Source organism: Corticium candelabrum, chromosome 3 (assembly GCF_963422355.1).
Source record: "Corticium candelabrum chromosome 3, ooCorCand1.1, whole genome shotgun sequence".
NCBI classification, from domain to species: domain Eukaryota; kingdom Metazoa; phylum Porifera; class Homoscleromorpha; order Homosclerophorida; family Plakinidae; genus Corticium; species Corticium candelabrum.
The window spans coordinates 3379329-3403546 of record NC_085087.1 but is presented as its reverse complement, the minus strand read 5'-3'; the positions used below and the strand labels follow the sequence as shown (position 1 = coordinate 3403546).

The following is a 24218-nucleotide window of genomic DNA, read 5'->3' as shown; positions in this document are numbered from 1 at the left end:
TACTGTACGCATACGCGTGCGCTATTTGCGTAGCGGGATAAACTGTGTAGACGTTTCACTTCTCTGAATGACAATCAACAAACTTTGGACTGGCATATATCAGCTCGCTCTCGGGCATGCATGATTACATCATCACTGAGACGTACAGAAAGACAAGCAACGAGAAAGTCGTCTGACGCGTTGGGATCAGACAGCACACATTGGTGCCGTCATTATGCTAATGTGCGACCGACCAATCGCTGCGTTGGAAGAAAAGACTGACCATGTAGTCATTTATGTTGTCGGCAAAAGACACGCGTTTCAAAATCCGGTCGGTAGCTGTAAACTGCAGTGGCATGCATTGTTCAGTAGCATGCAGTAGCCTTAATACGAAACGACTGTGTCCGTCCGGTGGCTAGGGTCTCTCGTAGCCAAACGCGTGACAGCAGACAACTACAAGTTTCTCTGAGCATTTATGTGGCAAACGTGTGCCGGCCGGCATTTGTAGCAAACCGGCTGTCTCTTGCAGTTGGTATGCTGCAATATGCCTAGTATGCTGCAATATGCATAAGACTCCGAGTCCACATACGTCCAACAAAAAGGTGCATACACATATAGAGACGGTACCCATATATCTTGCAACGCATGCAGGTATAAACAAGTCTACGCATAGTACTGGCGTATACACGCATAATGGCTAACCGTGGATGAAAAACTGCACGTTGTTATCGCCTAGAAAGTTTCTGTTGTCGCGGCATCCCAATCCATTGGGCGAGAAAACGACTGTGGGGGGCCTCGTTGGAAACGTTTAATTAAGAAGCGAGCTTTATAGCAATTAGATCATCACTAGGTCTGTTGTTGCTTCACGAAACGGGTCCTGCCACACCATGCAGCTGCGCTCGAAAAATGAGATGCTACACGCGCGCATCATGCGTACAAGCGCACACGACGACGAAATAATTGCATTAGATACAGTGTCGTAATACTTAGGATAATTATACTAGCGGATTGACCGGCTGCTCGCAATTTCATTACATCATCCCTCGCGTGGATAGATCAAGATGAGGATGCTATCAGTCGAGACGTGCACGAGTGTGTATACCGTTGGTGCTAGGTTTGGAACTCCATCTAATAAATTAATTAATTAATTAAAATAATGGAAGCCGTTTTGTTCCAATTTATGTCTATTCACGACCTTTCAATGTGTACTTGGTAGTCACAAATGCAACTGCGGAGATCTCACTGCAATTGCCTCCCATCTCATACACTGTGTGTATTAGAGCATCATTTTCCGCCTCCGTCGTGGGTAGTCAGTGCTCGAGCAATCAGCAGAGCAAACAAATGGAAGACTTGTGAACGAGGCAAGCCCTACCGGATAAAGTAAACATGGAAACTAATGGAAACTATAGCATAATCGTCCTCATGTGTAAACATTGCGCTCGATTCGCACGCCAATCAGGCATCAACATTTACCTAGAGCAAGGCTTTAAGAATCCATACCACTAGCATATCTCTGACGCATTTGCAACTGAACGTCAGCAGGGTCTCGTTCTTGTTGCACACGACGCGATGACACTGTTGCCTTACATACTGCTGTACGTCGCGACCGTTTCTCTCTCGACTGCGCAGCATGTCTACCACCCATGCCGTGAGCGTCAGCCCACACATCTAGTGAGTTGTATGGTTGCTGAGACGACCGCTGTCTCTTCTTGTTCTAGTTTCCACTGGTTTCGGCTCTGGTCGGTCGTCTAGCTCTGTTGTGTATGAGAGGGAAGGCTCGGATTTAGTGCTGCAGGTTAGGGGGCGTGATGGCTATTCCGTGGAGTGGAGAGTTGGAACGGGGACGGCACCTGTGACGCAACGGGAACTGGCTAGACTTCTACGAGGAGGCTCGTCGAGAAATGCCTATGGCCGCCTTACTATCAAGTCGGTCGACAGAACAATGAACGGTACAGTGTATAGTTTCCTGCTTGTTTCCAAAGGTCAAACGACATTTACAAGCGACTGGACGACATTAATCATTACAGGTGCACATTGTAATAATCCTTAACTTTGTTTACATAAGCTTCCTCATCTTCATGTCATTTTCAGAGAAACCCAAGGTCACATTTGATCCTCACCAGATGACCCGTTTTCAAGTGATCGAGAAAACGGAACAAGAAATATGTGTAAGAGTAGATGCTACTCCTACCCCTCAAATCAGTATTGCAAAACTTGCAGAAGATGGTGGCATACTCCAGTATGACAATCGATTTGTGCCATCGACAGAACAAGATTGTTTCAAAATAAGCAAAGTAACCAAAGAAGACGCCGGTCAATTCAGAATTTCTGTAGAAAATTGTATTGGAAAGTCAACAGCAAATTTCACCATAGACGTACTATCAGCATGTAAGGCTAAGTATTAGATGTACACACAACAATTTAAAATTTAGAAATATTTTATGTGAAGGCTACAAACCTGTTTCTTTGCCCGAAAATTATCCTCCGAAAGGTATTACTAAACCAATTGTTTATCCTGTATGATACACTGACATTATGTACTAGAAATTGTGTGGGGTAATCAAAAGAACGTCAACACTCATAATTGTGGAAAAATAAAGGTCGGGGCAAAACGGACTACTGTGTATGCATTGGAGGGACAGGATGTCAACATGGTGGCTGATGTCAAGGACAATGATCTGAAACAGTTGACAGTGAGATGGATCGGAAGAAGAGGCTCGGCTAGCATCACTCATAGACAACTCACAAAAGAATTGAATGCGCAACGAGTCAACATCGATGATGACCAAATACACTTGACTCTCAAGTTGATCAATCAAAACCTAAATGGAACTCAGTACAGATACCTGGTGTACAATAACATGGGACAAAACTATACTAGCGCCTGGGCACGTCTCATTGTAGGGAGTAAGTCCATTTTGATCCATAGCTCAACTGTACTGTTGTTTCTATGCTTTGTATTGTAGACAAACCTGATATTCGATTAGCATCTCATTTATCCAAAACCAAACTAAATGCCACAGAAGGAGACCTACTCCCTCCAATTTGTATAACCATGTCGGGATTACCCTATCCCAACATCTCCGTGTATCAGTTTACTTCAGAAATCCAAGAAACAAAGCATATTGAAAGGGAAAACTACAGTTTTGTAAAAGGATGTTTACACATGGGCCGGGTTGAGTCAGCTGACAATGGCAAGCTAGCGGTTGTAGCATCCAACTGTTTCGGATCATCATCACTGGTTCTAGATCTCACCGTACTTCAATCATATCCATGTACAGTATCTTTGCTGACACCCATCCACTATTATGTCCCAATTGTTAGTTTATTATTTAGGCGATGAGATCACAGATGCTCCCACAAACCGTGAATTGCCATCAGGATCAACACAAGAACAAATAAACAATGGCGACAGATTAGCAGGGACACCAACCAATGTATGGAAGATTCCAAGTAAGCCAGACTCTGTTTTTCACAAACTCTTACATAAGTAACGTACTGCTTCCTGCAAGGTGGCAACAACAATCTAATCACAATCAATTTGGCTGACGTCACTGCTACACCAGACAGTTCTCATAACAAGAACAATCAAGTAACTAAATCAGTGGCACCACCAACCCTACCCACTGGTACCGGTCAAGGTCATTTTTTGAATTAAATAAGTAAGAAACATACTAAGGATACACTATTGCTGTGCAAACAGGTGGCTCGTTATCCAACAAAAATTCTCATCCATCAAGTCCTTCCGATCTTGCCACAAGGAAAGGTATTCCTGACAGAATGATTCAATAGCCAGTGCCTGCATATACATGTATGACTCAGTGTCTATTGTTTTAGTAATTAATGGCAACCCAGATGATGCCAATAATGGTAAGCAATAAGATGTGATCACAAATATTGTTCCAAACTCATGCTTTGTGAAATAATTACTGCTGCAGCTGCAGGCCTGACTCCGTCACAAAAACATGTTGTACCCACCGATGTATTACCTAGTGAGCCTAGCTCATCTACACACACTGATGCACTTGGTTACATATCGTGTCTCTACAGGTCAAGGTTTGGTTGGACAGTCAGTTACTCCTTCTCACGAATCCACCATGGGACCGGTAGTGGACCAGAATGGTGAGTACTACTGGTATATCGAACAATCTATAGATTGGCACTCCATTTTGCAAACATACTAATACGTATGCATGTGCAGGTAAACAGATAGTTGAATTGACTCCAACTGACCTGTGGATTATCCCTGGTATTCGATTTTCTGAGCGTTTCCTTACTGTATGTGCTCATATCCAATAACAAAGCTTAATTCCTGCTAAGGTCCAGATGAAAGTCCAGACAAAGATGATGATGGTGACCAAGTTGACTTGCTCAAAGTCACTGCTCAGCCAGAAGCCACTCAACACACGCGCAAGTCGTCGAATAAATCATCAATATCTCCTGGTTAGGTTCATCCCTACGAACTCTTAAATTGATTTACTCATCCTATTTAAATATGAATAAAACACGCACCTAAAACGTTGACAGACCTTGCGCCTTATGTGTTCTTATCCGGGTCTCTAAGAATGACCTAACGCGCGCAAGTCTATCTGCAGGTCCACATCCGTGAGACTATGACGTTCTTAGATGGATCAGACGTGGCAGGCTAGTCAGAATGGACAAGTCCGATAAGCTGAAATAAGTTCTACTAAAGCTAGTTCCCGAAGAGGACATTCAGCGGCTTGAGAAGGTTGCACAATCGGCCGTACATGTGTTAACGTTGGATTCCAACGGATATATTCTGTATTGACAAGAGAATGCAGGCACAACGAACCTGATACGCACGGATTGGCAATGAAAATCATACTTTTAATAATATAAGGCCTAATAAAATATAAGAATTTTGAGGAAACTCTCGACTGACTAACCGTGATTTGAGAAGCATGTGTTTTGAAAATATAACCTTTCGCAATGCAACCTAACCTTTCATGTTAAGTTAATATTAACTAAAATAACGTAAACATTTATTCTTAAAAATTTAATATTATCTGTACCTGCAAGTTTCTTCAACCAGCTTTCTTGTTTAGTTCGTCCTGCAGCTCCTGGAAAACCTGAGATTTTTGCTTACACCGAGACAACCGTTCATTTGAAATGGAGTGAAGGAGACAATGGCCAGCCAGCGATCACAGGATATAAAATTGAGTTTAAGATGATACCAGGAGTGTGGCAACATTTGACTGGTGTCAAGATTTCATCAACAGAATTTGTGATCGAAAACCTGAGACCCAACACAACCTACCGATTTCGACTGAGAGCCGTAAATAGTGCTGGTCAAAGCCCTTGGAGCAAACCATCGACAATCGTTACGACTAGAGACAGCGGTAAGTCGGAAAGTTGTTGCATATATATTTTTTGTATTAAGAAATGAAACCCACTTGTTAAATACACGCAATACATCAATTTCTGCAATGAACTAAAAAGCACTTTGTATTGAGTATCTAATTGTATTGTTCTGTAGCCCGGTCAGCGGTGCTTTTGAGAATAATAGATAATCAAGTAAGCGTAATCTTTGGAGGCCATCTGTAAAGTTATAATTTGACATCCGTTTTTATGCAGCATGTATATCCAAGAATGCATAAACTTTATTAATTAATGAAGACTGCAGTAGGAAAATTTATAGTAAGGCCAGACCAACGGATTTTTTATGCTAAGATATTTGGACACAAGTTGGGGCAGCCAGCCGAACCAAAACTTTATTATGTGACATTTGAGCATGCACAGGGCAGTGTGTTGCACTCCTACAAAAGTGAGATAACAGAATGGCTAAAACAGATGCTTCTGCTTGACCATGTGTTCTCACTCTCGAAGTCATTGATACATAATCATAGGATGTATGTACTAAGTCATTTGACAGCAAACACATCATTGAGCATACGCACTGCGGCACATCAAATTTTCTTTCTATTTTGGTCAAGCTCCAATAGGCCTGCACATATTATGCTCATTTTATTTTCATTATACTATGCCACACTGCTCACCCAATTGTAGAATTATGCTCAAATTATGCTCACACAAGTTGACCTAACTTGACTCAAGTGGCTTATTAGAAAGTAAGAAAAAGTAAACTTACAACACAACCAAACTACAAGTAAGCCAAACTGGCTTGACGTTCTACCAAAAAAGATGCTTAATTGGTTTTAATTAACGTTTGTTATACTGTAACATCACTGCCTCGTGCGATCTCCGAGTTCTTCGCCATATTGCTTTAGCAGACTAGCACTGTATATTGCTTGTAAATCTTGCTCGCTTTTGCTCGATGCTTGTCAGTACACCAATTATGCTCAATTTAATGCCCACATAATATGCGCAGGTCTAAGCTCCAAACTGGACTAGCGAATCCGAGCATCAAGAAATTTAATTGGTCTGGCCAAAGAGCATGAATTCAAAATGAGTTCCTCTTGTAGTAAGTATAGATGTCCCTGCTTATGTTTTAGTAGACGCTGTCTTGTTAAAATTTATTTCACACTTTCTACTTGTAACTTTTTCTGGCTATGGTATGTATGTCTCTATCTGTCTTGCATATTTGTCAATTAATTAAGGAAAGTGAGTTCTATAGCCATTGTTAGTGTTGCAACCCAATGAATTTATAAACTCGCTATAGCAGTCCTTATGAGGGTTCTAGTCAGGATTTTTGGAAGGCGTAGTGGTATGGGTGTGACACATGAGTCTGGCACGTGGGCGTGGCATGTAGTGTTGTTTGTGCAAATTTTTGAAATATAAATTACCCACGTTATAACGAACTTGATGAAATGTTGTTGTAACAATTAGCTTAGGTACCTCAGGTATATGCTGGGCATGTCTGCAACATGGCTTGACCGTAATTTTGTACCAGGGGTAACCAACCGTTCGCATTTAGTGTTGCCTTTTACAGGCGTCACTGCACCTCCAAGGTTCAAGCACTGACTGAAACTCAGCTTCTACAAATCACACCGAGGCACTGATAGTAGCCTATTACATTCATTCCTATTGCTAGGCAACACAAATCCATTTACAATACATAGGCATGCAATTAGAGACTCATGATTGACAAGTCTCCATCTTCTCCCTCATTTTTACTCTACTGATAAACATTTTGGACAGAAAATGAACAGACACTATCTAGCTAGTTGCTTCCCTAGAGAGGGAGTGCACTGTGCATGTATGGCATACAGTGTACCTACTACATTTGTAGCCAGTATATTGGAGGTATAGAGGTCAGGTCTGAACGTGTAGTGGGTATGTTGAAGGCGTAGCGGGCAGTTCTAATCCACTATGCCTTAGCATGGCGTCTAACTAGAACCCTGCTTATGACTGGTTCCGTCCTATCTGCATTGTTATATCGACATCAGAGTCTACGTTTCTTGTCAGCCCAAATGTGCTTTCAGCTTATGAATGAATTGCATCGACTGCAATATCAATCGATAGATTATTGTTTTCCATCATTGAGTTCTTGTCACGATTGTGGGGTGCAAACTACCCAAGCACTAACAAATAAGATACATTTGATAACTTAGGCTCAATCCCAGGTGTATATTATCAAATGATTTTGATAGTTGTAGAGAACCAAACTGTGTATTTTGGCTTACAGATGACAATGTAAACTCATTGACTACTTCTGGAGCCGACATTGTACAGCAAGGATCTCGTGGGACGAGTGAGTACATGTACATCATTTTGCACCGCGTGAGCTTACTAGCAGCCGTGACATGTTGTAGGTAGTGCAAGACCATTGACACCAACCGCCAAGTCAAAGATACAAGGTAAGCATCAACCTAAAATGTGCAACACCCGGTAGTGACAGATTTGAAATGTTACAAGGGACAAATAGAGATCCGACAGACACTGGTGTACAGACATATGTCAGTGTATCAGATAAAGTCAGTGTCACCGAATCAGTAATGACAACACCAACACGATCCACATCACAAGGTTAATAGCTTATTCACAATCTAGCATCCTGGTTAATAATATATGAAACGTTCTTGCAGGAAACATGGTATCCGACGATGTGTCACAAATGACCCCAAAACCATCTCAGTTGGTAACACATGCAACTAATGGTATGGAGAACTTTTGGTCTGTAAGAGATGACATACCAATTTTTTCTCTAGCTGACTTGGCAACTATACAACAGACGACAGAAAGGCCTCAGAAAGGTAGCCTAAGAGTTATTGCTGCTATGCAGTCTGAGTGTCAGTACATAGTACGAAATATATGTACCTGAAGCTAATATTGCAGTTACTTGCTTGAGCATGAAGAATCACTTACATAAATATTGTACGTGAAGTTGATACATACAGTAAATGTCCTTAATAATTACTCTGACAATTTTGCATTCTGGGTCTACTTCAAGGAGTGTTCAGATTCTTCAAATATCCTAGAAGCATACAAAGTCGATCATTGGTTAGTGTCTCTTAGGTTGGAAAAGCAGTGCAGGACTTGAAGCCACTGCATGTCTTAGCTACTAAAATGTGGGTTTCCGTACAAATTAACATATTGTCTTTTTGTTTAGTGCGACCGGGACCTCCTACTGAACTCAAAATTGTATCATTTACTGCAATGACTGCTCATTTGAAATGGGAAAAAGGATTTGATGGACATTCACAAATCAGTAGATACAAACTGGAATATAAAATAGGAACGGGCGTGTGGCAACGGTTCCCTGGATTGAAAATTCCTTCGTCAACAGAATTTGTGATTGAGAATCTCGTACCGAACACGAGTTATAAATTTCGAATAAAATCCTTCAATGATGTGGGCTCTAGTGTGTGGAGCAAACCGTCACTCGTTATCACAACTAAAATTCAAGGTAAGATTATCACGTATTTTATATTAAGTTTTATTTAATTAATCGTGATAGAGAGCTACAGCAAGTATTCGTGACTTTTATCACATGGTCACAGTTTACTCTATTACAGTTGGTCACGACATATTAAATGGCAGGTATAGTACACTCAACCTATTGCATGTGGATGCCCGAAATAGTTTACTATCAATCTAATGAACAAAGAGATGGAGAGAGTATCATATGTGTGTAGCTATGACTGAATTTGTATATTGGAATCCTACTCACACTTACAGTAAATTCCAGTGTTATAATCCAATGAACCCAGGAACTTGCTGCAGGAGTCCCTATGGTAGGTCGCTATTTTTGTACACTTCTTCAGTCCTATCTCTGTTATCATATTATCAACATCAGAGTCTACATTTCTCGTCAGTCCAAAGGTGCTCTTAGCTCATTTGCATCAACTACATCAAACAGTAGATCACTGGTTTTCATCACATTGGTGTTCTTGTCACTGCAAGCTTGGATCTAATTTAAGACTCAAAGTGCTCAAGCACTGACAAATGTGATAGATGACTTGGTTCCAATCCCAGATATACATAATATGTCATAAATGATCTCATAGTTATAGATAACAAACTGTGTATGTGGCTTACAGATGACAAAGTAGACTCATTGACTACTTCTGTAACTGACATTGTACCACAAGAACCCCATGGACTGGGTAAGTCTATAGAATCATGTTCTTGTATATAAGCAACTAGACCTGTGGCATGTCTCAGGTACTGCAGAAATATCGACACCAACTGCAATGTCAAAAATACCGGGTATGCATTTACCTAAAAAGCTGTACAATAATAGCTGGTAGTGACAGATTTAAGTGACTGATCTCTTAAAGCAATAATTCAAATAATATCCTTTACTTTGAAAAATTTTCTGCATTTTTGGGTCTGTCCCTGAAAAAATGGTTTTAGGTGTCACCCTGAAAACATACAAAGTTGATTGTTGATATGACTAGATTTTCTTAAATTGGAGAAACAGTGCAAGACTTAATTAAACATCAACACAAGTCTTAGTTTGACAATTATTGTCTTTGTCTAGTGCAACCCGGACCTCCTACCAAAGTCAAAATCGTATCATTCACTGCAACGACTGCTCGTTTGAAATGGGAAAAAGGATTTGATGGTCATTCACAGATCAGTGGATACAAACTGGAATACAAAATAGGAACGAGTGTGTGGCAACGGTTTCCTGGATTGAAAATTCCTCCATCAACAGAATTTGTGGTTGAGAATCTCGTACCGAACACAAGTTATAAATTCCGAATAAAAGCCTTCAATGATGTGGGTTCTAGTGTGTGGAGCAAACCATCACTTGTTATCACAACTGAAACACAAGGTAAGATTATCGAATGTTCGTTTGATTACAATGCAAAGTCCCAGTAAATACTTACATGTTCACAGTTTACGCTATTGCAATTGGTTGTGGTGTGTGGTTGTGGGAAAGCAACTACTCTCAATGCAGTTTATGTGAACAGATAGCTACCTTCAGTAGTTTAATAAACAGGGGGAAAGAACATGTTATGTAAATATGTCACTGCAACTATGGAGCTGTTGCAAGGCACAAAGTGCCCAAGCACTAACAAATATGACGGATGACTTAGCTCCAATTCCAGATATCTTGATAGCTGTAGATAACAAACTGTGTATTGTTGCTTACAGACAAAACAGACTCATTGGTTATTTCTGGAGCTGACACTGAATGGCCCCATGGAACAGGTAAGTATATATAGAATTATGTTTTCTGACATAAGCAAATTAGCAGCCATGGCATGTTGTAGATGGTGCAAATAAATCAACACTGACTCCAAAGTCAGAGATAACAGGTAAGCATTTATTTGAAATGTTGTACAATAGCTGGCAGTGACAGATGTAAATATTACAAGGGATGGATAGAGACCTAGCAAGCAGTGGGATACAAACACCAATTGGTGTATCAGATAAAGTAGGTGTGACTGAATCAATGACAATGCCAACACAATCCACCTCTAGAGGTCATGGTTTTGTCACAAACTAGCATACTTGTTAGTAATGTACAAAATCGTTGTAGAACAAAACACAGTATCTGACCGTGTGTCACAAGTGACCATGAAACCATCTCAGTTGGTAACACCCACCATAAAAGGTATTAAGAAACTGTTGGTCTTTAATTAATTAAAAGATGACGTATGTTTTGTGTCTCTAGATGATCTAACAACTATACAACAAACCACAGAAAGCCCTAACAAAGGTAAAGTGATGTTAGTGGTTTTTCCTTTACAGTATAAGAATGTAGTTACAAAGTCAATGCTAAGGCTATCATTGCAGTTACTCACGTGTGCTATGGATCAGTGAATATCTTATAATATCTTATAAGCAATCTGTGAACGCAAGACACTTAACTTAGTATCTTCGACACTGTTTGCATTTATTGGATCCACTTCAAGAAGTGAGTTTCAGGGTTTTCAGACTCAGGTTAAATGCCAGGCTGAAAGCATACACAGTGAATCAGTTGATCATCAATCACAGTGTTCGAAAAAGTGGTCGTCAAGTTGCCATTTGATGACTAACTGACTTCATGTGACGATCAACTATTCCAGCGAGGTTGTCATGCTGGGGACTAGAGTCACTCTATGGTAGACACAGTGAAATTTTGTTTTTTCTGCTGTAGAGTAGAAATAGTGAAATTACTCAGGTTGGGTGTGGGTGGTGCCTTTGGCATCCTGGGATATTGTTTACTTACCAGAACAATCAGAATCATTGTTTCATACTTATGAAATATTTGTAACAGTCCAAAACTCCTTGGTGACAGAAAATTCTGTGAGGTTGCCAAGGTGATGACTCACCCTTCCCATATAATTTCGAACATTGCAATCAGATTCGTAGATTAGAGAAGCTAGCAGTGCAAGACTTGAAATCAATACATGTCTAAATTAACCATTAAAAATGTGGTTTCTTGTGTGATTTAACAGTATGTTTTCATATTTTATCTAGTCCAACCCAAACCTCCTACCAAACTCGAAATTGTATCATTTACTGCAACGACTGCTCATTTGAAATGGGAAAAAGAATTTGATGGTCATTCACAAATCAGTGGATACAAACTTGAATACAAGATAGGAACGAGTGCGTGGCAACGGTTTCCTGGATTGAAAATTCCTCCATCAACAGAATTTGTTGTTGAGAATCTTGTACCAAACACAAGTTATAAATTCCGAATAAAAGCCTTCAATGATGTGGGTTCTAGTGTGTGGAGCAAACCATCACTTGTTATCACAACTAAAACACAAGGTAAGATTATTGAATGATTGTTTGATCACAATAGAAAGTCCCAGCCAGACGGAGAGAAAGCAAGAGAATACCATGTATATGTAGCTAGTATATCTAACACACTCAAACTAAAGTAGTATATGCGAAGGCTACTCATTCTTACATTCGATTTGTTTTTGCAATCAAATGAACCAATAAACTTTATTGCTGTGACAGTCCCTATGATAAGTCACTATTTCTTTGACTGCTTCAATCCTCTCTGCAGTATCATTTTATCGACATCAGAGTCTATATTTCATGTGAACCTGAAAGTGCTCTCAGTGTAACTGCATCAAATACGGTATCAAACAGTAGATCATTGCTTTTCATCAATGTGGTACGTGTTATTGTCACTGCCACCACAGAGCTGTTGCAAGGCACAGAGTGCCCAAGCACTAACAAATTATATGATGGATTGCTTAGTTCCAATTCCAGATATCTTGATAACTGTAGATAACAAACTGTGTATTGTTGCTTACAGATGACGAAACAGACTCATTGGTTATTTCTGGAGCTGACACTGAACGGCCCCATGGAACGGGTAAGTATATATAGAATTATGTTTTCTGACATAAGCAAATTAGCAGCCATGGCATGTTGTAGATGGAGCAACAAAACCGACTTCAAAGTCAAAGATAAGAGGTAAGCATCTATGTGAAATGTTGTACAATAGCTGGCAGTGACAGATGTAAATGTTACAAGGGACGGATAGAGACCTGGCAAGCAGTGGGATACTAACACCAATTGGTGTATCAGATAAAATCAGTGTGACCGAATCAACAACACAATCCACCTCTAGAGGTTAATTTTTTTCATAAACTAAGGTACTTGTTAGTAATATACAAAAACCTTTGTAGAAGGAAACACAGTATCTGACCGTGTGTCACAAGTGACCATGAAACCATCTCAGTTGGCAACACATACCAGAAAAGGTATCAAGAAACTGTTGGTCTTTAATTAAGTAAAAAGATGACGTATGTTTTGTGTCTCTAGATGATCTAACAACTATACAACAAACCACAGAAAATCCTCAAAAAGGTAAAGTGATGTTAGCGGTTTTTTGCCCTACAGTGTGAGAATGTAGTTTACAAAGTCAATTCTAAGGCTATCATTGCAGTTACTCACGTGTGCTATGGATCAGTGATTATCCTATAAGCAATCTGTGAACGCAATAGACGTAACTTAATATCTTCGACACTGTTTGCATTTATTGGATCTACTTCAAGAAGTGGATTTCAGGGTTTTCAGATACTCAGGTTAAATGCCAGCCTGAAAGCACACACAGTTAATTAGTTGATCATCAATCACAGTGTTTGAAAAAGTAGTCGTCAAGTTGCCATTTGATGACTAACTGACTTCATGTGACGACCAATTATTTCAGCGAGGTTGCCATCCTGGGGACTAGAGTTACTCTATGGTTGACCCTGTGAAATTTTGTTTTTCCTGCTGTAGAGTAGAATAGTGAAATTGCTCAGGTCAGGCTTGGGGTGGCACCTTTGGTGTCCTGGGATATTGTTTACTTACCAGAACAATAAGTATCATTGTTGTATACTTATGAAATATTTGTAACAGTCCAAAACTCTTTGGTGACAGAAATTTCTGTGGGGTTGCCAAGGTGACAACTATCTCTGCCATATAGTTTCGTACACTGCAATCAGATTCTTAGGTTAGAGAAGCTAGCAGTGCAAGACTCGAAATCTATACATGTCTTAATTAACCATTAAAAATGTGGTTTCTTGTGTGATTTAACATTATGTTTTCATATTTTATCTAGTCCAACCTGGACCTCCTATCCAACTCAAAATCGTATCATTTACTGCAACGACTGCTCATTTGAAATGGGAAAAAGGATTTGATGGTCATTCACGAATCAGTGGATACAAACTTGAATATAAAATAGGAATGAGTGCGTGGCAACGGTTTCCTGGATTGAAAATTCCTTCGTTGACAGAATATGTTGTTGAGAATCTCGTACCAAACACAAATTATAAATTCCGAATAAAAGCCTTCAATGATGTGGGTTCTAGTGTGTGGAGCAAACCATCACTTGTTATCACAACTAAAACACAAGGTAAGATTATTGAATGATTGTTTGATCACAATAGAAAGTCCCAGCCAGACGGAGAGAAAGCAAGAGAATACCATATGTATGTAGCTAGTATATCTAACATACCCAAACTAAATTAGTATATCATAGGAAGCCTACTCATGCTTACATTCAATTTTTGTGTTACAATCAAATTAACGAATAAACTTTATTGCTGTGACAGTCCCTATGATAAGTCACTATTTCTTGGACTGCTTCAGTCCTATCTGCAGTATTATTTTATCGACATCAGAGTCTATATTTCTTGTGAACCCTGAAGGTGCTCTCAGTGTAACTGCATCAACTACGGTATCAAATAGTAGATCATTGCTTTTCATTAATGTGGTACGTGTTATTGTCACTGCCACCACAGAGCTGTTGCAAGGCACAGAGTGCCCAAGCACTAACAGATTATATGATGATGATGACTAGTTCCAATTCCAGATATCTTGATAACTGTAGATATTAAACTGTGTATTGTTGTTGACAGATGACAAAACAGAGTCATTGGTTATTTCTGGAGCTGACACTGAATGGCCCCATGGAACGGGTAAGTATATATAGAATTATGTTTTCTGACATATGCAAAGTAGCAGCCATGGAATGTTGTAGATGGAGCAACAAAACCGACTTCAAAGTCAAAGATAAGAGGTAAGCGTCTATGTGAAATGTTGTACAATAGCTGGCAGTGATAGATGTAAATGTTACAAGGGACGGATAGAGACCTGGCAAGCAGTGGGATACAAACACCAATTGGTGTATCAGATAAAATCAGTGTAACTGAATCAACAACACAATCCACCTCTAGAGGTTATGGTTTTGTCACAAACTAGCGTACTTGTTAGTAATATACAATAATCGTTGTAGAACAAAACACAGTATCTGACCGTGTGTCACAAGTGACCATGAAACCATCTCAGTTGGTAACACATACCATAAAAGGTATTAAGAAACTGTTGGTCTTTAATTAATTAAAAGTTGACGTATGTTTTGTGTCTCTAGATGATCTAACCACTATACAACAAACCACAGAAAACCCTAACAAAGGTAAAGAAAGTGATGTTAGTGGTTTTTTGCTTTACAGTGTGAGAATGTAGTTACAAAGTCAACACTAAGGCTTTGTGCTTCATGTCTTAATTAACCATTAAAAACGTGGTTTCTTGTGTGATTTAACATTATGTTTTCATATTTTATCTAGTCCAACCCAAACCTCCTACCCAACTCAAAATCGTATCATTTACTGCAACGACTGCTCATTTGAAATGGGAAAAAGGATTTGATGGTCATTCACGAATCAGTGGATACAAACTGGAGTACAAAATAGGAACGAGTGCATGGCAACGGTTTCCTGGATTGAAAATTCCTTCATCAACAGAATTTGTTGTTGAGAATCTCGTACCAAACACAAATTATAAATTCCGAATAAAAGCCTTCAATGATGTGGGTTCTAGTGTGTGGAGCAAACCATCACTTGTTATCACAACTAAAACACAAGGTAAGATTATTGAATAATTGTTTGATCACAATAGAAAGTCCCAGCCAGATGGAGAGAAAGCAAGAGACTACCATATGTATGTAGCTAGTATATATAACATCACAAACTAAATTAGTATATGGGAAGCCTACTCATGCTTACATTCGATTTGTTTTTGCAATCAAATGAACCAATAAACTTTATTGCTGTGACTCCCTATTTCTTGGACTGCTTCAGTCCTATCTGCAGTGTCATTTTGTTGACATCAGAGTCTATATTTCTTGTGAATCTGAAAGTGCTCTCAGCGTAACTGCATTAACTACGGTATCAAACAGCATATCATTGCTTTTATTAATGTAGTACGTGTTATTGTCACTGCAACCGCAGAGCTGTCGCAAGGCACAGAGTGCCTAAGCACTAACAAATTATATGATGGATGACTTAATGCCAATTCCAGGTATCTTGATAGCTGTAGATAGCAAACTGTGTATTGTTGCTTACAGATGACAAAACAGACTCATTGGTTATTTCTGGAGCTGACACTGAACGGCCCCATGGAACGGGTAAGTATATATAGAATTATGTTTTCTGACATAAGCAAATTAGCAGCCATGGCATGTTGTAGATGGAGCAACAAAACCGACTTCAAAGTCAAAGATAAGAGGTAAGCATCTATGTGAAATGTTGTATAATAGCTGGCAGTGACAGATTTAATTGTTAAAAGATGACGTATGTTTTGTGTCTCTAGATGATCTAGCAACTATACAACAAACCACAGAAAATCCTCAAAAAGGTAAAGTGATGTTAGTGGTTGTTGCCCTACAGTGTGAGAATGTAGTTTACAGAGTCAATGTTAAGGCTATCATTGCAGTTACTCACATGTGCTATGGATCAGTGATTATCCTGTAAGCAATCTGTGAACGCAATAGACTTAACTTATATATATATATATATAGGGTTTTCAGATGCTCAGGTTAAATGCCAGCCTGAAAACATACACAGTTAATTAGTTGATCATCAATCACAGTTTTTGAAAAAGTGGTTGTCAAGTTGCCATTTGACAACTAACTGACTTCATGTGACGACCAATTATTCCAGCGAGGTTGTCATCCTGGAGACTAGATTGACTCTATGGTAGACACAGTGAAATTTTGTTTTTTTATACTGTAGAGTTGAATAGTGAAATTGCTCAGGTCGGGCTTGGGGTGGCACTTTTGGCGTCCTGGGATATTGTTTACTTACCAGAACAATTAGAATCATTGTTTCATATTTATGAAATATTTGTAACAGTCCAAAGTCCTTGGTGACAGAAAATTCTTTGAGGTTGCCATGGTGATGACTATGTTTGCCATAAAAGTTTGAACACTGCAATCAGATTCGTAGGTTAGAGAAGCTAGCAGTGCAAGACTTGAAATCAATACATGTCTAAATTAACCATTAAAACGTGGTTTCTTGTGTGATTTAACAGTATGTTTTCATATTTTATCTAGTCCAACCCAAACCTCCTACCAAACTCGAAATTGTATCATTTACTGCAACGACTGCTCATTTGAAATGGGAAAAAGGATTTGATGGTCATTCACAAATCAGTGGATACAAACTGGAATACAAAATAGGAACGAGTGCGTGGCAACGGTTTCCTGGATTGAAAATTCCTCCATCAACAGAATTTGTTGTTGACAATCTTGTACCGAACACAAGTTATAAATTTCGAATAAAAGCCTTCAATGATGTGGGTTCTAGTGTGTGGAGCAAACCATCACTTGTTATCGCAACTAAAACACAAGGTAAGATTATTGAATGATTGTTGAATGTTGTAGATGTAGATAACAAACTGTGTATTGTTGCTTACAGATGACAAAACAGACTCATTGGTTATTTCTGGAGCTGACACTGAGCGACCCTATGGAACGGGTAAGTATATATAGAATTATGTTTTCTGACATAAGCAAATTAGCAGCCATGGAATGTTGTAGATGGAGCAACAAAACCGAGTTCAAAGTCAAAGATAACAGGTAAAAGCATCTATGTGAAATGTTGTATAATAGCTGGCGGTGACAGATGTAAATGTTACAAGGGACTGGTAGAGACCTTGCAAGCAGTGGGATACAAACACCAATTGGTGTATCAGATAAAATCAGTGTAACTGAATCAACAACGACAATGCCAACACAATCCACCTCTAGAGGTTATGGTTTTGTCACAAACTAGCGTACTTGTTAGTAATATACAAAAACCCTTGTAGAAGGAAACACAGTATCTGACCGTGTGTCACAAGTGACCATGAAAACATCTCAATTGGTAACACAGACCATAAAAGGTATGGAGAAACTGTTGGTCTTTGATTAATTAAAAGATGACATATGTTTTGTGTCTCTAGATGATCTAACCACTATACAACAAACCACAGAAAACCCTAACAAAGGTAAAATGATGTCAGTGTCTGTTACCATACAGTGTGAGTATGTAGCAGCTAAGCTTACGAAATCAATCCTAAGGCTAACATTACTGTGACAGTCAGTCACGTGTGTGCAATGGATCAGTTACACTTATATCTTTCTGTTGACACTTTTGCATTTATTGGATCCACTTTAAGAAATGGACTTCAGGTTTTTCAGTTACCCAGGTTAAATGCCAGCCTGGAAGCATGCATACACAGTTCAGATACTCTTAGGTTGGAGAAGCTATAGCTAGCAGTGCAGGACTTGAAACCAATACATGTCTTAGCTATTATATACTTGGTTTCTCATGTGATTTAACAGTACATGTTCATTTTTCTAGTCCAACCCGGACCTCCTGCCAAACTCAAAATCGTATCGTTCACTGCAACGACTGCTCGTTTGAGATGGGAAAAAGGATTTGATGGTCATTCACAAATCAGTGGATACAAACTGGAATATAAAATAGGAACAAGTGCGTGGCAACGGTTTCCTGGATTGAAAATTCCTCCATCAACGGAATTTGTGGTTGAGAATCTCGTACCGAACACAAGTTATAAATTCAGAATAAAAGCTTTCAATGATGTGGGCTCCAGTGTGTGGAGCAAACCAACACTTGTTATCACAACGAAAACACAAGGTAAGATTATCACATATAACTTTTTGTTTGATAACATTAGCGAGCCACAGCAAATGCTCACGATTTTACATTTTCATGGTTTACTATAATTTTCAGTTGTAGCGACAACTCCACCCGAAAGCTCACTATCTACCAAACAGCCACATCTATCCTATCATGCCGGTACTCTAACTTTGATTCTTGAGCATAAAACATTGGTTGACTAGCTATACATTCTGATGTGTAGCTAGCACACTGACTACTCATTCGGTAACTGTTGGTCCAACACCAGCAGTTAACAATAACGGTAAGTACAAGCAAGCTACTTCACCATTTAAACTAACAGTTAGAGCACTTGGCAGGCAATGTGGAAGAAAACTCAACACCAAGTATTGATTCCAAGACATCAGGTACAAAATTCCCGTATCGCTGCATCACTTTTTTCAGGTGAATAATACTAACATTTGATTTCTCTAAGGGACAAGTGAAGATCAGGTCAACGTTGATATAAAAACATTGACTGATGAACCTGGCATTAGCCATCACAATACTAATCATGGGACTGGATCAAACATGCGGCCAACACAATCTGCATCTATGGGTTAGTATTTATAGCAATGCACATACCATTGAATTATATAAGCTAACAGCAGGAAATTTGGTTTCGGATAAAGATACGACTAAAGAAAAGACAACAGAATCGTCACACAGACGTGGAGGTAAGGAAAAAGGACCATTGTGTGTAACAGACTCAAACAAACGAGTCTTTCTGTTCGGTTAGGTCATACTGATTTGACTGAACCATCACAGTTGTCTACTGAAAACATTAAGAAAGGTACGACAACACTAAATGCATCAATACATTGTGACAATGTCACATACAATTTATTAGCAAATAAGCTATAACTATTTTATCTTTACAACTAATTATGCCACATATGTCTTCCAGCATAGGCTTGCAGAGGCATAGGAGAGTGTAGGGCCATGGACCAGTTTTCAAAAATGGACTTTTGCTAGTGGGCGATTGCTGCAACTTCCGGTTTAAGTATAGAAGATTAAATATAATATATATATATTATAATATTTATAAATAATTTATTTAGAGTACGTAGCAAAGACGAAGTAGATAGTATGGATCTGTAATTTGTCCATGACCAGTTTATGGCATGGACTCTAAGAACTTTTGGTACATACAAATAGATAAAATTAATTGTTGTTGCCTTTTAAAATGCGTTGTCACGTGACATGACCACACCTTTTAGCGCGCGCTAGACCCAACCACTTTAAATATGCTTGCTATGCCCCTGGCTTGGAATAAACTGCTAAACACATATTACAATAAATGTTGTCGTAGATGCCTCAATTTTCAAAGGTCCTTCTGATAGTCTTTTTCAGCAGTAAATATTTATGCAGTAGATGTCGCAGGAAATAATCATTTCTTAATATTCTCTAGTTGAGCCTAGAGCCCCTAGTCAACTCAGAGCCATTTCTTTGAGTGCAACGTCTATTCAGCTACAGTGGAAGGAAGAATCTAATGGCCATTCGCCGATTCTTCGATACAAACTAGAATATCAGAATGGAACAAACAAGTGGGAACGGTTTCCTGGACTAAAGATTGAACCGTCAACAGGCTTCATGGTCAGAAATCTGAGACCCAATACAGGCTATCGGTTTCGAATACGAGCTATCAACAGCATTGGTTACAGTCTGTGGAGCGAGCCATCAGCAATCATCACAACTCACCTCCAAGGTACAGATAGTATGTATGGTCAATGGGTCTTTTGGCCATTTTAATTTTTTTAATTTAATTTTTTTTAATTTAAATTTGGAATTTTAGTATTTAAATTCTTTATTTTTAATTTACGTTTCTATTTTTTTTGTTTAAAATTTTGATTTAAATTTGTAAATATAATTGTTTAAGAATCAAACTTTTTGGATTTTATTATTTTTCAAAATTCAAAAAAATTTAGTTGCAGTGTACTAGCACAAGCAGCAGCTTATTTTGTAACTGCTATGTGCTGTGCTGTGCTGTGTGTGTGTGTGGTGTGTGTGTGTGTGTGTGTGTGTGTGTGTGTGTGTGTGTGTGTGTGTGTGTGTGTGTGTGTGTGTGTGTGTGTGTGTGTGTGTGTATAATTTGTTTGTGTATACTCTCTGTATGTACTTGCACCAGATTTCTGTGTGCAGCAACAACAATAACTATAACAATAACTGTAACCACCCCGAGATCAACCGCTTTCCACAACTCTTGGAAATATTCTAGTCTGGATGAATGAAATTTATTGTTTATTAATTAAGCTACAAGATTGCAACCACAATAATGTTTAACAAGTATTGTGGGAATTACAGTAATCTTGTTTGGTAGGTTATCTTGATCCGACCACAACAACTGCAGAAAGCAAAACAAGCAAAGCCGATGGTATGCCCATAATATCCATACTCTTAGATTATGTTGCACACTGTCACATTCATAGGCGAAGTTGCATCTCAGAGTCAATCGCTCATAACGTAATCGCTTGCATAACGTAAAGTCGCTTACGTTACGTTATGTTACGTTACGTGCTCAGTGTGAATCAGCCTTAAAATAGTATTCACTGGTTCACATACCTTACCAATGTAACGTAACGTAACGTAGCCTGCGAGTGTCGTCTGTAAACCAGGTGACGTTATGTTAGGATTACAGCATACAAACAAAAATTTATTGGGTCTACCATAACTGGAGTGACTTTAATAGTCAGGATGGCAATCTTGCTGGAATAAGTGGTCGTCACGTCAACTCAGTTGTCTAATGACAACTTGATGATCACTTTTTTAACACTTGCTTTTACTGATTATCAAGGGTTGTGTTAAACCATGACAGCTATGTGTGAAATGTATTGCCCCAGTATGCGAACTGAATTCTCTGCATATTAAATTATGAAGCAACTTGCTGAAACAGACAGTATTGGATATTTGATCTAAGCATCTGAGCTCACGAATGACATATATGCACCTTTATTGCTTGCTGTGAACTATCCCTTTTAGTAAATTAGAAATTCATGGCATCAGCAATAGGTCTGTTGTCACTACAGGTTCAGGTAACAAACACAATATTAAGTTGACTGGAACAGACAATCCAGTAAGTCAGAGACCAGATACTCATGATGGTGGCCATGCAACTAGCAGCACAAGTACCAGTATGCAAAAATAATCAAATAGATTTATCTTTCATCAATTGATGTCTATTGTTTTGATACAGAGACAAATGGAGGTGGTAAAAAAGATGAAATTCCCAGTAAACGTACAGATTCTAGAGACAATGTTGTCTCAACAGGTACGAGTTGTTGGCATGAAATTAGAAATCGTTTCTGTTATTTTCTATGAATAGGATCCACTTCATCAGACAAATCAGTTGACAGTAAAAATGTAAGGTAGCCCCTCATTTGCATTGCAAATTTATATTTAATTTGTGCTGTATGATACTAGCTGGGTCCAACAAGTGAGAGTACGGTCACAGGTGATGACGACCAATGGACAATATCGGGTGATCTACCAGACGTAATTGTGATGACAGATGATGACCTATCCACTAATCTGACCGTAACTGGTAAGGTTATCAAACCTTCGAATTATCCATCAGGAATCGAGTCTGTGAGTATAATTGTTGTCTAGAACCAGACTCAGCAAGAAAAAAAAACTCATTTACCAATAGCGATGATGACCAATGGACATCAGATGGCAATTTAACTGCAATTGGTAACGTTGTTATGGCATCATTAGATAACCAAAAGAAACTCAATTTACTATATTGATTTTGTCTGGTACTAGAGCCAACAGATTTCTTTATGAACACCAATGATAGCATCACAGACCTTAGTAATTCTCAATTTAATCAATGGTTTATTGAGGCTAACTGATACGTTATTTGTTAGATTCAACGTCTCCTGGAATTGAAGACATCGAGGATGAAGATGTTGAGGATGAGATTGCAAGTGTTAGCTCTCCCACAAAAAGCAAGATCAGAAACTTGTTGTTATCTCATCAGTCATGTCTAACTGATTTATTCTTATTCTTCTAGAATTTCCATCTTGGGCTTATATAGTGATTGCTGTGGCTCTTGTGATTTTGGTGATAATCATTATTGTCATTGCAATTGCTATTATCTCAAAAAACAGTAAATTATTGGATTGTCTAATACAGTCCTTTGTATCTATATTGAATGTTTTGTGTAGGAAAATCACCTGAATCTACACAAACGCCAACACCCAGGGCCACACCAGAAAGATCATTTAATTCATCTTCACAAGGAAGTTCTAGTCCTGTTCCTAGCAAAGCTTAACAATGCAACAACTGAAGGCTACAATAATTGACAATATGACAGCACATAAAATGAAGTTACTTATATAGTCATGTACAACTCTATAGAAAATTATTATGGTGATCATGAAATAGAGAGTTTCATGTTCTGTAGAATGAGGAATTGACTATTTGGGACCTTCTTTGTTTGTGGTGTCAGTTTGCATGTACGCATTGGATTATGTTAATACACAATCACTCACTACCTATTTAATTAGACTACCAAAAAATAGCTGCAAAGTCTCAATGCCAATACAGTACATTAGAGAGATATCCAGCTATTGTAAAGGGCATTCATGTAAATCTTCTATATTCGAAAAAGAAACTTAGAGATTAGTAATTGCCTACTTTAAAACTAATGCATTTGAGCTAAGTATTAGGACTACATGATCATTTTGCTGAGACATTTCCTATTTCACTACACAAAAATATTTAAAAATTTTAGTATTAAAACACTAATTAAAAGTTTTGTTGGTGAAAAGAAATAATTCTACAAAAAATTGTTGCATTGTAGCCACTGCAACAAACAATTGGGCTGCTGCTGCAGTTTCTACTGCTTTTATAAATACTGCTAGGTACCAGTAGAGGCCCCAGTACAATATGAATGAATGAATGGTATATCTCTGTCGCACCTAAAAAGGTAAAGTTCCCTCTTGGGGGAAACACAAACACAACTAAGACATAAGACGTACAGCTAACAGACTACAAAATACACCAGCTACAACAGACAGCACAAACTACAATATATCTACACCATTCCTACATGCAACTTTTTATTTACAGCTAATATAAATAGACCTCTCACCAGATAATTACCCGACTGTTCTGCTCTTTGTAAGTATTTAAGCTTCACGTCCTTAGCCCTTGTCATAGCTTCTTGGAAACCATCCTTCATGAATGGATTCATACTTCCTCATCCCAAGCCCGCGTCCGACGCCCTTTCGAAATGCTTGATTAACCATGTATGATACAAATATAAGTTAATTAACCTAACGTAGGTATTGTATGAACTTGTACTGTACTACTAAAACCGAGGCTGTTTGCATATCCCTTCGACAACTGCATGCCAACCGGTCAATTCAAAACAATACCGGTGATTATCGGTAGGTACAGCAACAGCAACCCGCAAAAAAGCTTACA

General features: G+C 38.7%; 3 protein-coding genes across 4 annotated transcripts; all 3 read left to right on the top strand.

The window, feature by feature from the left end:
• The first annotated feature begins 1535 nt into the window (after positions 1-1535).
• LOC134177546 (uncharacterized) lies at positions 1536-2434 on the top strand. Its single transcript, XM_062644327.1, has 3 exons — positions 1536-1627; positions 1698-2006; positions 2071-2434. The coding sequence occupies exons 1-3, from the start codon at positions 1549-1551 to the stop codon at positions 2382-2384; spliced, it is 702 nt and encodes a 233-aa protein (XP_062500311.1). The 5' UTR covers positions 1536-1548; the 3' UTR covers positions 2385-2434.
• A 101-nt stretch (positions 2435-2535) lies between these two features.
• On the top strand, positions 2536-8880 carry LOC134177600 (protein sidekick-1-like). Its single transcript, XM_062644377.1, has 15 exons — positions 2536-2886; positions 2946-3254; positions 3316-3432; positions 3492-3608; positions 3683-3745; positions 3817-3849; positions 3918-3971; positions 4030-4101; positions 5046-5339; positions 7586-7651; positions 7713-7757; positions 7816-7926; positions 7986-8189; positions 8510-8806; positions 8858-8880. Exons 1-15 carry the CDS (start codon positions 2631-2633, stop codon positions 8878-8880), a joined length of 2061 nt encoding a protein of 686 aa, XP_062500361.1. The 5' UTR covers positions 2536-2630.
• Positions 8881-9288: 408 nt separating this feature from the next.
• LOC134177223 (titin-like) lies at positions 9289-23221 on the top strand. Of its 2 annotated transcripts, none has more exons than XM_062643993.1 (47): positions 9289-9506; positions 9884-10180; positions 10504-10560; positions 10623-10667; positions 10728-10835; positions 10892-10966; positions 11027-11071; positions 11815-12111; positions 12611-12670; positions 12733-12771; positions 12832-12930; positions 12987-13061; positions 13123-13167; positions 13904-14200; positions 14706-14765; positions 14828-14866; positions 14927-15025; positions 15083-15157; positions 15218-15262; positions 15414-15710; positions 16193-16252; positions 16315-16353; positions 16438-16482; positions 17180-17476; positions 17544-17603; positions 17666-17704; positions 17767-17877; positions 17935-18009; positions 18070-18114; positions 18471-18767; positions 18864-18929; positions 18994-19053; positions 19109-19156; positions 19225-19347; positions 19421-19465; positions 19528-19581; positions 20200-20496; positions 21109-21162; positions 21815-21919; positions 21982-22056; positions 22111-22148; positions 22209-22329; positions 22395-22478; positions 22551-22598; positions 22655-22735; positions 22801-22896; positions 22955-23221. In XM_062643993.1, the coding sequence occupies exons 1-47, from the start codon at positions 9428-9430 to the stop codon at positions 23059-23061; spliced, it is 4803 nt and encodes a 1600-aa protein (XP_062499977.1). In that variant the 5' UTR covers positions 9289-9427; the 3' UTR covers positions 23062-23221. The 2 variants fall into 2 exon arrangements, with proteins under 2 accessions (XP_062499977.1, XP_062499978.1); XM_062643994.1 differs by lacking the exon at positions 9289-9506 and adding an exon at positions 9588-9609.
• The last annotated feature ends 997 nt before the right edge of the window (positions 23222-24218 follow it).

Coding starts and splice junctions, on each gene's coding strand:
- LOC134177546 (XM_062644327.1), top strand. CDS start 1,549: ATGACACTGTTGCCTTACATACTGCTGTACGTCGCGACCGTTTCTCTC. Junction 1,628..1,697: donor GCATGTCTACCACCCATGCC/GTGAGCGTCAGC, acceptor TTCTTGTTCTAG/TTTCCACTGGTTTCGGCTCT. Junction 2,007..2,070: donor GACGACATTAATCATTACAG/GTGCACATTGTA, acceptor TGTCATTTTCAG/AGAAACCCAAGGTCACATTT.
- LOC134177600 (XM_062644377.1), top strand. CDS start 2,631: ATGGTGGCTGATGTCAAGGACAATGATCTGAAACAGTTGACAGTGAGA. Junction 2,887..2,945: donor GGCACGTCTCATTGTAGGGA/GTAAGTCCATTT, acceptor TTTGTATTGTAG/ACAAACCTGATATTCGATTA. Junction 3,255..3,315: donor CGTACTTCAATCATATCCAT/GTACAGTATCTT, acceptor TTTATTATTTAG/GCGATGAGATCACAGATGCT.
- LOC134177223 (XM_062643993.1), top strand. CDS start 9,428: ATGTGGCTTACAGATGACAAAGTAGACTCATTGACTACTTCTGTAACT. Junction 10,561..10,622: donor TGAATGGCCCCATGGAACAG/GTAAGTATATAT, acceptor GGCATGTTGTAG/ATGGTGCAAATAAATCAACA. Junction 17,878..17,934: donor AACACAATCCACCTCTAGAG/GTTATGGTTTTG, acceptor AAACCCTTGTAG/AAGGAAACACAGTATCTGAC.